The 13,513-nt window shown below is 38.3% G+C and overlaps 1 protein-coding gene across 1 annotated transcript in view; it reads left to right on the top strand.

Moving 5' to 3' along the window:
- Positions 1-13,513, top strand: part of UBE2H (ubiquitin-conjugating enzyme E2H) — a 98,257-nt gene that overhangs the window by 57,468 nt on the left and 27,276 nt on the right. Inside the window, exon 3 of the mRNA XM_004677037.2 lies at positions 211-285. Within this exon, the coding sequence (XP_004677094.1) occupies positions 211-285 (75 nt within the window). The remainder of the gene's footprint in view (positions 1-210; positions 286-13,513) is intronic.

The raw sequence follows: 13,513 nt of genomic DNA, 5'->3' as shown, positions 1-13,513 counted from the left end.
TTGAAATTTATATTTCTATCAGTTTCATTTTAAATTTTGATAACACTTCAAAGGCATACCTTGGGAATGCCAGTCATTAGTGCTTCCAGGTAACAAAGTCTTGAAATTAATTTCAAAAGAAATTACGATCTAATGTGTAATTTATAGTCACATTTACTCTCTAATATGGAAACAGTTATAATGTTGAACATTTTTACTTTTCTTTTATAGCACCATATGAAGGGGGAGTATGGAAAGTTAGAGTGGATCTTCCTGACAAATACCCTTTCAAATCTCCATCTATAGGTATGTTACCCAATTTCTTTCCTTGAGTTCTGAAATCAAGGGGGGGAGAAATTCAACATTTTGTGGGAAATAATTCTAGAAATCTTTATTTAACTGATTTTTTCCCCTTTTTGGCTTTGGTTCACTTGTGACTTTTGGGAGACTTTCATAGTTCAGTTATACCCTTTGTGTGATGACTGTGATAGCTATAATTCTATATTTTTGTTGTTCAGGGTCAGACTAAAACAATTTTTTTTTAGAGATTTATTTATTTATACATACAGAACTGGGGTACAGGCCAGAGGTGCAGGGTGGTGAGAGGATTCACCAGAGACAGAATGGGAAGAAGAATAGGCAGATCAACGAAGTACACTGCTGAGGGGAGCAGCGGGCGGGCCAGGAGAGGTCTGCCACGCCATGTGGTCACCTCCCGGGCAGGTGGGAATTGAACTCCTGCTGCAGTGGTTTTAGCTTTTTTTTTTTTTTTTTTTTTTTTAAGATTTATTTATTTGCGCATACAGAACTGGGGTACAGGCTCAGGGGTGGTGAGAGGCTTCACCAGACACAGAGCCGGGAGCAGAACAGGCAGATCGACGAAGTACACTGCTGAGGGGAGCAGCGGGCGGGTCAGGAGAGGTCTGCCACGCCATGTGGTCACCTCTGGGGCAGGCGGGAATTGAACTCATGCGGAAGTGGCTTTGGTTTCTCAGTGCTGTGCTTTAACCCGCTGTGCCACCAGGGAGGGCCCCTGGACTAAAACAATTTTAAGACCACTGTTCATTAAAGCTATTAGCAGTAAAATGAACAACTTCTTTTAAATGCCAGATAGTTGGAATTCTATTCTATTCTAGTAGAATAGAGTATCCATTCCATTTGTCATCTGAAAATCCTCTCTGCCCTACCTACTCTGGATTCCCAGCAATGAAATGGCCCTTTTCCATTCTCCTACTCCCCATTGTTTTAGTCCTTTAAACAGTTGAATAGAAAGTTGAATAGAAACCTTGGTCGGGTTGTATACAGAGTTATTTTCCACACTATCTTCCTTCTGCTTTAATTGGGTATATTATTCACGTATCATTCCATTAAGGTACTTACTGACAATTTAGGAATTGAAGGTTAACACATTTAACGATTTTGGTAATAACTCTTACTTTCTATAATCTGTAAAATTATGGGATGGTAGTAATTTAGCTAATTTAATCCAGCTTTTAAACATTTTGGTCTTAGGTAATTTAAAAGTATTGTGAAACATTGACCAATTTTAAGAAAGAACAATATAAAATTAGAACATGTTGAACATTCTGATGGCCACACTGGCCATCAGAATTGCTAGAACTGAAACATCTTGCTATTGCTGTGGGCTTCTCTTTGAAACTAATGCCAAATCTCTCACCATTCCGCTCACCTTGAACCAAAAGGGTTTTTTAAGGAGGTGGACCAAGACATTCTGAATTTGTTATGATTTCAGACACACAAACACACACACACACACATTCTGAATTTATGTTATGATTTCAGAGACACACACACACACCGCCACCATTTCTTAGATAAATAATACAGAAAGGTTACAATAGCCAGGAACTAATTTCCAATCAATTACAGCACCCTCAACTTCTGGCTTCCTTACAAGTTTTAGAGTTTTATGCTATAAAAATACTAGTTTATAATTCCTCCTTAGGCTGAGAAGCCTTAACGGAGACTTAAAGAATTAACTGGTATTCTCCAATTAAGTTCTCCTAGGTAAGTTTTCTAAGCTCAGTGATTGAGAAAGTACTTTGTGGATAATTGAATTGGAAGTTTCCCATTGCTACAAGGATCTTTGAGTTTCAGATGATGAACTAAGAAGGGTTCTGTGAGGTGTTGATTCTTTGAGACATCTAGTATATCTGCCTTGATACCTGTTTAAGGTAGAGTCCTTTCCCAATTCCATTCCTGGCTGGAAGAATGTAGGGCTCAGAAGGGCTTTTATATCACGTTATGATTCCCTGTCCCCCGTTTCTGTCTTAAGTAGTCTTCCTATAAACACATTTAAACTTGATGCAGTTGAATGGCATGTTATGATCTTTAAGCCTTGATAAGCAGAATGTTCTAGCCATATAAATTCATTGAAATATATTTCATAAATGGCTGTTCATTTAAAGGCTGAAAATTGATATGCTAAATCTAGTTTTGTTACCCAGATTCCTAATCAAAAAGGAAAAATGTAACTTGTTGAAACTGTCAACCTATAAAAATGCAGTTGCATGCCCTGTAGAGATATAGTTATTTCTCAAACCTTGTGTTAACATAGTTTCCTAGACAATATGATTTACTTAATAACTTTTAAAGTAAATATATCTAAACTTATGTCTATGAACTAATGACTTGAGAAACTAACTTTCTTAAATTAACAATGTAATATGAAATTGACTGGTACAGATGACTAAGCTAATTTAAGTTCTTCATAATTTTTCTTTTGCCTTTCTCTATGCTTGGTTAATACCTACCAATGTGTACCATCTTCTTTAGGGGAAGTAGATCTAGCTGAAATATTTGTACAAGCTGTCCTTGTTTCCTCCAAAGGAACATTGCATAAGAGAGTTTTAATCATTTGTGTGGGGTGACCCATTTTCAGGTCATCAACAATGTAATTACTGTTGGAAAGTGCTTTAAACATTTTGAGAGTAATGGCTCACTTAGACTAGTCAAGGCTTCCTTTTTGGGTTGTACAGCTACTTATAAATTTATACAGAGGGGAAAAGAAATAGGATAAACCTAACTTCAGTGTTCTTTGTAAACACTGCCTCTGACAGGCATACCCTTCATTCTGAGTCAGATTTTGAACTCTTAATATTAAAATGTGTACCTTTTACTTAGAAAAATTGAAATATCTCCTAATATACTCCTCAGTGAGGTATCATTATTAGCATTCTGGTGTATATACGTTAAAAACATTTTCTATGCATATTTAGATATTTGTTCAGTGTAATTTGACATGCTCATCTTTGGGGTGCCCTGCAATGAGCTGTAACTTAATTGTCCTTTTTAAATCACTGCATCTTTAAATAAGTTTGTTGTTTTCTTTCATAATAGTAATAAAGCAACTTAAATCTTACCTGGAGAGAGTATAACTAGACATCTTGAAGGTGGTGAACTTACTCTGACATTGCCTTTGTTGTTGAGACATCTTAGGTTCACCTCTTGGAATTTTACATTCTCTTTGAATGTGTTAAGTGATGGCAAATCTTAATGCTTTGAAACTGGATATAATTTTTTGAAATGGCTAAATAAAGGTCATGTAGTCCCAGAGAATTAATAAATGGAAAGACCATGTAACATAAGTTGGGTATAAAATAGATTATTTTGAAATTGACTGAACTTTGAAGATTATGACTTTGTTAAGTTTGGACCCTTTCAAACAGAAATTATAAAAATTCTGTAACCATTTGTACCATCATTGAAATATTGTGTAGTTGTCAGGAAATACTGATAATAAATAAAACATATTTGAATTTTTAAGTTCTGACTTACGTGAAAGTTCAGACTTTTATCTTTTACCTTTTTCATTCCTTCATACACAAATATTCCTAAAATGCTTAGTGCCAATGGGCGTCACTAATTGTAGAGTGAGGAGAGTCTGGTTGGTCACTGGAGTCTTTATCAGGAAAGCCTGTACTGACTTGAGAGAAAGAACTCACCCAGCCATTGTTTCCTCTTCTAGAAAATTGAAATACTAGAATTTCATGAACTGTGATATTGACCAGTATGCTAAATACTTAGGGTATTGGGCAGACTACTAGACATTAGGTAGGTTTTAGAAGACCTTCACGGGCTAGGAGAAAAGGTCAACATAAATAAAATACTGCATATGCTGTAGTGACAGTCTTTCATTGTTTTATAGAAAAGCTGTGAGTGAGCGCCTCAGTTTAGGAAATGTAAGTGCCTCTAAGCAATAGGCTTTTTTTGTGTTTTTTGTGTTGATAGTTTTCACAAAGCTTTCCTGATATGAAAGCATGTAAGGACTTTAGAAGCACTTTTTTAAAACCATAAGTAACCCTCACTCCATACAAAGAAGTTGCTACAAAGACTGCCATGTTCTCCACATTCATGGTTTCCAGCCACTACACATGTGCTCATCTGTAAAGGGAAAATTTTTACCAAAGAAAACAAACTTGCATCTGCTGTAGAGTGAAAAATAGATGAGTGATCTCATATAAGGAAGTAACATGGAGCAAGTTTTTATAAAAATAAAAAAAAATAAGCCTAGGATACATGATTTTGTCTAATCTAAAGAATGCCGAGTTTTAAAAAACTGCGGGTTAAATAAACATTTTTGGCAAAGGTATTAGCCAGCCTAGCAGGATATATTGATGATTTCATGTTCTTTTAGTGATTTTACTTTAAAATTAAACTATCCTAAGCAAATAGTCAGAGCTGTGCACTAAGATTAATATGTAAGAATATGTAAATTGCAGCATTATTTTTAAAACTTAAAAGTTGGAAGCAACCTAAATTACCCAATTGACAGTTAAGTAGTTTTAATGCGCAAAAATGTTTTACAGCCATTGTTGATGTTTTAAACAGCATCTTTGAATGAGCTTTCAGGGAGATGTGCAACTTTAAATAGTGTAACTATTATTTTTTTCTATGTACATTACAAGCATGAATGCTAAAATATTAACTGTCATTATCCATGGGCTGTTGGAAGGGATTAAAACCATATTGTAATTTCTAAATACAAGTTCCTCTTGTTATTAAAGTCAATATTTTTAAACACGTGGTTAGAGGCATGTCTTTTGAATGTCATGTCCTCATCTTTGAGTTTGCATTTCCGGCCTTTCACTCTAGAAGGCTCACAAGCCATACTGGGCAGGAATTCCTGCCTGATCCTCATATTTCCCACCAGCCTCCCTTTGATTCTTTGAATTTTAATTACCTCCTGAATACAGATGCACTTGCCTCTCCCTCTCCTTTGTCTTCCTTCTTTCAGTTTAGTTTATTATGTCTTGGGTACAGTGTTTACACCTTTACACATAAATTTTCATCACTGTATTTTCTTCTCCTTTTTTGCCTTCTCCCTCAAGCAGTTCTTCTCTTTTTAGACTGACTCTTCTCTTTTTTCTCTTTTGTTCCCTCCTTGCTTCATTTTTCTCTTTGCAAGAACCAAAAAGGCCCCTATTCATAGCTAATGATAACAGTAGTTTTTCTGATAAATAAAGCCAGGGGGTGAATTATGTCTCCTAATAAAATAATGAATTTAAGGCCTTTCCACCACTAAAGATCTTGAAAATACCTGAAGCACCTTTATGGTCTATGGAAATCTCTACAGACCATCCCTACTTTGCTTATATACCTGCAAGGCAGAGGAAGTTAAGGTGTCATTTCATCTTAAGTGATTATTGGCAGTCTAATTTCAGGTTATGAATTTCATATCACTAGAGTATTTTTTAGTCTTTTGTAATTAACCATAAGACCAGCCTGAGAATGCTGTCATTATTTATACTTTTTTAAATAGAAAACTGTTTTGCAAGGTCTAGTTAACAAGTCTTGAAACAGTCTCAGTATTAGTAGTGAGGAAGACTCACTGTCCATGGTTGGTTGAGAACAGGATCTACTTAGTGGTTTCCTGAATGTTGATAGAATGACCAGGGAAAGACCAAGTCCATTCTGCAGTGGAATTAGATATCTCTGGCATTTTAGCAAGAACTACCCTTTAGTGACTGGAAATGAAATAAAAAAAATTATGTCAGTTCTGTTCTTAGCTACCCTATTGGCTTCATAGTTAAATCAGACTTACCTAAGTAGGACATTCTGACCATCCTGCTACAAGGGAGACTAGAGAAGGTGATCTGCCTGAGTCTCTTCTAAATCTCTCAGACTGCCACAGGTTCTTAATTAAAAGGCACTCTGGTGATCAGTGTACCACACTCTTTCACTCAAGACAGTGAGTAAGGGAAGTGGCCTTTATTTTCACTGTCAGGTTGTCAGACTCTTCTGGTATTGTACTTTTTTTTTAAATTTCATTATGGCTAGAAATTTTCTGTTTTGGGGATTGGGTTTTATAATATGGTATGACTCACTGTGGAGCTTAGCTTATTTGTCATTTCACTTTGAGTTTTCCTAAATGGAAAATTGTACAATTATCCTCTCAGCAGCTAGGGTGAGTAAACCTGAGAGAGCAGCTTTAAGTCTGGGATGGGCCAGGACCATGTCATTCATGAGAGGTTTGGGGTTAGTTATTTGACAAAGGCCTACTTGGATTTTATTTCCAAAAATAAAATGAATTCCTAGACGAAGGAAAATTCCTCTAAGGCCATCTATAGATTTCTTTTTATGATTGAGTTTGAATTGAGTTCCTGCCTCAAGAGTTACATTGTCTTTATTATGAATAATCTCTTATTCTTTTGAATATAGTAGACAGAAACAAGGTTATAGTGAAAAAAGTCAAAAAATTAGATAATATTATGAGAATGTAAGGCTCTGTTAAAAGTGCTCTTTTTGTAACTCTCCTGCATTGCTGGTGGGAATGCAAACTAGTACAACCACTATGGAAAACTGTTTGGAGGTTCCTCAAACTGCTAAACATGGAGCTTCCCTACGACCCAGCAATCCCACTCCTAGGTATCTACCCAAAAGACACAAAAACACTGATTGAAAAAGATACTTGTACCCCCATGTTCATTGCTGCTTTATTTACAATTGGAAAAACATGGAAGCAGCCCAAATGCTCAAAAGTAGATGACTGGATTAAAAAGATGTGGTACATATATACAATGGAATATTACTCAGCAACCAAAAAAGAGAAACACATGTCTTTTGCAGCAACTTGGATGGAGCTGGAAAAGATCATGCTTAGTGAGATAAGCCATAAAGAGAAAGAAAAATACTGGATGGTTTCACTCATAGCAGGAGTATAATGGACCAGGCGAGAAAATAACAAAAATAATGAACAACCATATACCAGAGACATTTTGTGGGGGTGGAGTGGGGAATGGGATCAAAAACGGGGGGGGTGGGCGGGAGGGAAATGCACGGGACTATGGTGGTGGCACGGGGGTGATTTGGTGATGGGAAACCTTCGGGGATTACAATTGAGATGGAAAAAAAAATGTGCAAAATGATGTAAAAATAAACTTTGTAATAAAATAAATAAATAAAAATTTTTAAAAGAAGTGCTCTTTTTGCTGGTTTTATAGAAATGAAAATGTTTAGGATGGCACCATTTTGTGCCTTTTTCCATCTCAGTTGTAATCCTTCTGGGCTTCCCATCACCCAGTCACCCGTGTGCCATCACCACAGTCAGTGCACTCCCCCCACCCCTCACTGTTTTTGATCCCATTCCCCACTCCGCCCCGTAAAATGTCTCTGGTATATAGTTGTTCATTATTATTATTATTATTATTATTTTCTTGCCTGGTCCTTTATACTTCTGCTATGAGTGAAACATCCGGTATTTTTCCCTAGAAAAGGGATCTATTTTACACCATTTCTTTCAACCAGCCCCACAGATATACCGGATACCAACTGGTGCAGGCATTCTCTGTACTAGGGCTACAGCAATGAGCAAATTGCTCTCTTGACACATTCTTTGGGAGGGCTGGGGGAGAGGAAATAGGGTAAGGGTGATAAAGCAAAATTTAAAGTGTCTGATAGCTTTATTCAGGAAATTCATGGAATAGAATTAACACAGCAGGTTTCTTAGGTTAGGTATTCAGCAAAGGTCTCTGACAAAGTAAATTTAAACTGAGGCTTAAATAAAGAGAAAATAAAAGGTCAATCCCAGTCCTTAGGCCAGGAATAAGAGCATTCTGGGCAGAAGCTACAGACCCTGAAGCAGATGGAGGATAACATGTTCAAGGAAGAGTCTGGGAAGGGTGAGGTGGGAGAGAGCACCAAGTGGTGGTCAGGCCGAAGCCCTGTAAGACTTTGTAGGTCAGGTTAAATAACTGTTTTTTTGTTTGTTTGTTTGTTTTTTAAGATTCTTTTTTTATGCATACAGAACTGGGGTACAGGCCAGAGGTGCAGAGACAGTGAAAGGTTTCACCAGAGACAGAGTGGGGAGCAGAACAGGCAGACTGACCAAGTACACTGCTGAGCGGAACAGCGGGCGGGTCAGGAGAGGTCTGCTGCACCCTTTGGGTCACCTCTGGGGCAGGCAGGGATCGAACTTATGCTGAAGTGGCTTTAACTTCTTAGTGTTGTGCTTTAATCTGCTGCACCACCAGGGAGGGCCCAGAACTGTTGTATTTTTAATGGAAAAAATCATCAAAATGTGTTAAGTAGGTTTTAATGAAGGGAAAGAGTGCAGAGGTGGTGGTGGTTGAGTTGCTTTGAAGAAATGTAGCTGTATTATGGAAATGATGCAAATGGCGGTGGAACCTAAAGGAAAGTTTTGGTTTTTATTAGAACAGGTTCTGCAGGATTTTTATATGCTTATTGTAGGAAGTTGTGTGCAAGAGGAAATGTGGTGATTGGCTGGGGATCTGGACAAAGATGGAGGGGCAGTACCTTTGAGAATATATGAAGGTATCAGGTCAGTCACACACAAGAACTAGCATTTGAGAAGACCATGAACATTTAAGCGGAAGAAAAGAATGTGTATGGAGGGAAGAGTTTGTTGGGGAAAATGAGGGAGGTAAAGCTGTTTGTAGAGAAGTAATGTTCATGGTATGTCCTAGGAGTTTGAATGTGATGGGATAGAGGAAACATCATTGAGGAGAAGCTTCAGGAACTAAGATACCAGGGTTTCAGGAGTGTGTGTGATAGTGTCACCAAAAATGATGGTTGGGGAGAGACCATTGGCCAGGTACTGAAGTTCTCAGTGATGGTAGATGTTACTCATCCAATTGCTCTCTTGAATTCATAATGAATGAAATTCATTCACCTACATCTTGCTGTTAGCCAGAATAATAGTGTTGATAGTAGTTAGCATCCTCTCCCTCCCCTTGCACCCCCCCATAACTTTGGAAATATGCTTCTTTTGATCACATTCCTCCATTTCCTTCTTGAGATTGGCTTATGCTGGTTTTAATTCTGCCTTTGGCAATTTATTATATAATCTTTGTATTTGTCATATAAGAATTCCATTGAACTTGGCTATTTAGATTACTTCTTTAACTAGAGTGACCTCTAGCTTTTGAACTGGTTATTAATTTTGACATCTTTTTGGCATTGAATCCATTTCTTCCCCCTTTAGGATTTAGTATCAAAGAAAAACATGTATTTTTGGCTTCCTTTTTCTTTATCTACAAATAAAAGCATCTTTTAGTTCCCTTTGAAAAGCTTATTCACACAATTTAAGATTTGTTAATATTCCTAGTATTAGCTTAATTTTTTTTTTTTGCTAATAGGAGCTTCAAAGATTATATTACCCAAATGCCTCATTTTAAGTGTGCTAAAAGGAGACCCAGAAAGACTGAGGTAGAGCACTACAAGCTAGTTGGAGATCCACCTGTGGCTTCTAGTCCAGCATGTTTTGCATTGTGCCAAATGCACATCTGAAAAGCCTTTAGTAATAAATACTAGAGTAAATGTAGTTACCATTTCCACTATGATGGGTTTATAAATCTGATATTCCATAATCAGAATATCCTCTGAAGCTCTTGACAATCTGTAAGGGATTAGGTGGGCTAATAGGAACAGATAATTTGATTTTTCTGGATGAGGACAGATGAAAACACTTGCCTGAGCTCTTGAAATCTGACAGTAACATTATAGAGATGCCAATTACTGTTCAAATGTTGTACGTGCATTAGTTCATGTTGTTTTCACAACGGTTATATGGTGTGCAGATACTATTTTTTAAAAAAAAGATTTATGCATACAGAACTGGAGTACAGACTAGAGGTGCGGGAGGTGAGAGGGTTCACCAGAGACAGAGTGGGGAGCAGAACAGGCAGATGGACTGAAATACACTGCTGAGGGGAGCAGTGGGTGGGTCAGGAGAGGTCTGCTGGGCCATGTGGGTCACCTCCCTAGCTAGGAATTGAACTTGTACTGCAGTGGCTGTGGTAGCTTCATTGTGCTGTGCCTTAACCTATTGTGCCACCAGAGAGAGCCCAGATACCATTTTTTAACCTCGTTTATGAATAAGGAAGTAAAAAGGCAAAGAGATTCGTTCTGCCACTTACCAGAGTGGAAGTTGGGCAGTCTAACTGGTGTCTGGACTGTTAGCCACAATTTTGTTCACTACGAGTGGTAGAAAGTTGAAATCAGGTCTCACAATTTCAAGTCTAGTATTCTGTACTTTTGCTACTTCTGACCATGAACATAAAAGCTGGCTGATTCAGGCAGTGTGAATGACCCAGGAATTATGAAGACAGGAAAAAGAGATTAGGCTTTCAAAAATGAAACTAAAGGAGAGCAGGTTTATGGTTACAGGTTTTGGTAGAGGATTATGCTGTTGAAGGGATAACACTTCACCTATTCTTAGTTATAAATGAACTTTTCTTATTCATCCAGCCCATTCCTCAGACTCCATATTATCAGAGAGAGAGGAAGAAACAGAAAAGAGGAACCCTTGTTGAGTTTAGCTCTCCTGAACACACAGGATCAGTTCAGAAGTTCCCATGACACAGGGCATTGAGAGTGAGCTCCTTGCTTGGTTCCTCACCCGAGAAGAGACCGGCCCAGGTCCACCTGTCCTGAGTCGGAAAGGCTCAGCTCTCTGAAGAGACTTCCACCCTGGTGCAGGCTGCCACGGGCTGGGCCTGGCTGTCCGAGGTAAGATGAAAATCTCTGCAAATGTGCACTGACGCACAAAGCCAGCAGCATGCTGCTGCTAGAGAAGCTGGCAACCTCTCTACCCCTTTACTAGCTGATAAACCCTAACTCTGGTCACCTCCGATCTGCTAGGAAAGGAGATTCATGTTTTTACCCTTAAAGAAATTTATTGTCTAACATATTGCAAGGGGAGAGAAGACTCAGTCTTTAATAACTATATTTAAAAAATTATGCCTACTTAAAAAAATAGAACTAGTTTGGTTCTGAATTCTCTACTTTATGTGGGCATTTGTCCTGAAAATAGAACATGGAAACAATGTAATGTGTTCACTTACTGTTTCTCACAGGAATTGATAAGCTTATAATTAAACTGCATCAGCACAGCTGCCTCAACCATCCTTAGTGAGGCTCGCTTATCCCTGGGATAGAGCTACCGTTTCCCTTTGGCACTTTTCACCTATTGATCTTCTTGTTTCATGAGTCACCTGTTTGAGCTTTCATTTCTTCAAGATTTATTCTGAGTGATATTTCTGGATAGGTGACTTACCCAAGGTATTTTCATTCAGCCCACAAATCTGATTAACATCCTCACAAACAGGGGAAAATATGAATTTTCCCCCCTTTTATTTACATATTGATCCCAATATCTGAAGTTACTTGAGTGTATGTGCGACTCATCTAGAAGAGGACACAGAAGCAGGCTAAAATAAAAAAACAGTTTTCAGCATGACTCGACATGGTGGTGTTTACTTTCTCTGCCTGTTGGTCTGTGGGTCAGGCAGTGTGTTACTCTGGAGCAGTCGCCTGTTGGAGTGGAACACTAGAAAGCAGGGCATGTTTTCTTAATACCTGTTTTTCTTTTTGAAGACATGTAGTTTTACACCAACTAAGCATGATTTAGATTTCTCCTCCAGAATAACTGTCTCATGATGTTCTGCTAAAAGGTACAGGACAGAGGTGGTGAGCTTTTTTGCTAAACATTTGTCGTATTGTACTTTTTTAAACAAGTACTTGAGCAGTGTCAGAGACTAGTTGTCCAAAAGATTGAACAAAGGAGTTCTGAGCTTGATCTGGTCAAATCACAGAAATTCATCATTAGGAAGTGAGTAAAATTTGGTAGTAAGTAAAATTTTAAATCATGTAGATTAAAAATGACTTGCTACTTCCACTTATGTTATGAAAGCAATTTTCAAAATATGGTCTCTTAAAATATCTTCAAAATAGTTCCTGATCGAATAGAAACAAGCACAGGGAAAATTCTCTTGTTACAGACATTTCATTAGTGTGGTGATTGTGTTGCCAGAAGGAAGGAGAACATGCCAGGGCAAACACACTCAGTCCCAAGAATGTTCCTTCTCTGAATTCCTAGCCTGTTCTTTCTCAGTCTCCTCCCCTTCTCATCCAGAAGTTCCACTGTTGCCATCGTTATCCAGAGTTCCTGCCCGCAACTTGTCCAAGAGCAAGCGTGGAGGAACTGTGTGTGCTCCTTTCCGTTTGTTTTGCGTTGGAGTATTTTTCTCACATGAAAAATAGCCTGGTGTGGGGAGCATAGGGAGAGTTCCTCAAATGCAAAGTTTATGAACTGTTTCTGTCTACTTTAGAGAAGTCAGCAAGCAGATCTTGCGTCTCTCCACTATTCTTAGCATATTGGTAGCTTTGTGTTCTCTAGAATACTTCTGTATCTAAAAATTATGCCTCGCAGAATTAATTTTCCCTTATGAACCTAACCATTGGACATTCCCCTCAAAGCTGACAGCCCCTTTGGAAACAGCATCAAGGTGGAAACTTTGAAGTTCATCTAGTCCAGTCCACAGAAGTGCAGTGACTTGCCAACAACCTGCAGGCAGTAGCAGACCTGGGACTGGAAATCCATGTCCCTGTTAGTACTTTGCTTTTTCCAGCCCGATTCTGCCCTCTAGCTCCCTTCACACAGTGACTCTGGGGACTGAGTGCCAACCCACTTGCTAGTAAAGAATATGTTTACCAGGGCCTTTTTTGGCTCTCTCCAGTGAACTCTTGGACTCAGCCAAGCCAAAAGCTAGATTTAATTGAAACCTGTGTGGAAACTATATTGATCAAAATGTTATCTCCAGGCCTTGTACAAAAAGGGAAGCACCTGAATCCGACAGACAATTTTGATATACATTTAAAAGCTCTTTTACAATACTGTTTTGTTGACTCACACCTCTGAGGTTCCCTATTACATCAGAGTTGTTGATGCTTCATTCTTGCTGAAGGAGTTTTGAGATGTGCCAACTTCACACTGTTCTTTCCCCAAAACTGAGGTGCAGTGTTCTGATTAAGCTTGTTCCCCAACTCACTTTTTTTTTTTAAGAAAAGCATTTTAAAGGATTTGTATATATCACTGTCTAGCACTTACTAGCTCCCACAAGTGCGCAGCATGTTTCTGATCTCACTACTAGTCTTTCATTCACTAGTCCCTTTGCTGATCTTCAAACACCATGCTTTGTACTTTGTTGTTCATGCTATATAGACACATTCCCCTCGATATGACGGATTCCTGCTTCACCCTTTCCTCCATGAG

Source organism: Condylura cristata, unplaced genomic scaffold (assembly GCF_000260355.1).
Source record: "Condylura cristata isolate star-nosed mole 26May11 unplaced genomic scaffold, ConCri1.0 scaffold00005, whole genome shotgun sequence".
Taxonomy (NCBI): Eukaryota; Metazoa; Chordata; class Mammalia; order Eulipotyphla; family Talpidae; genus Condylura; species Condylura cristata.
The sequence above is the reverse complement of the archived record's forward strand: the minus strand, read 5'-3'. Positions and strand labels throughout refer to the sequence as shown.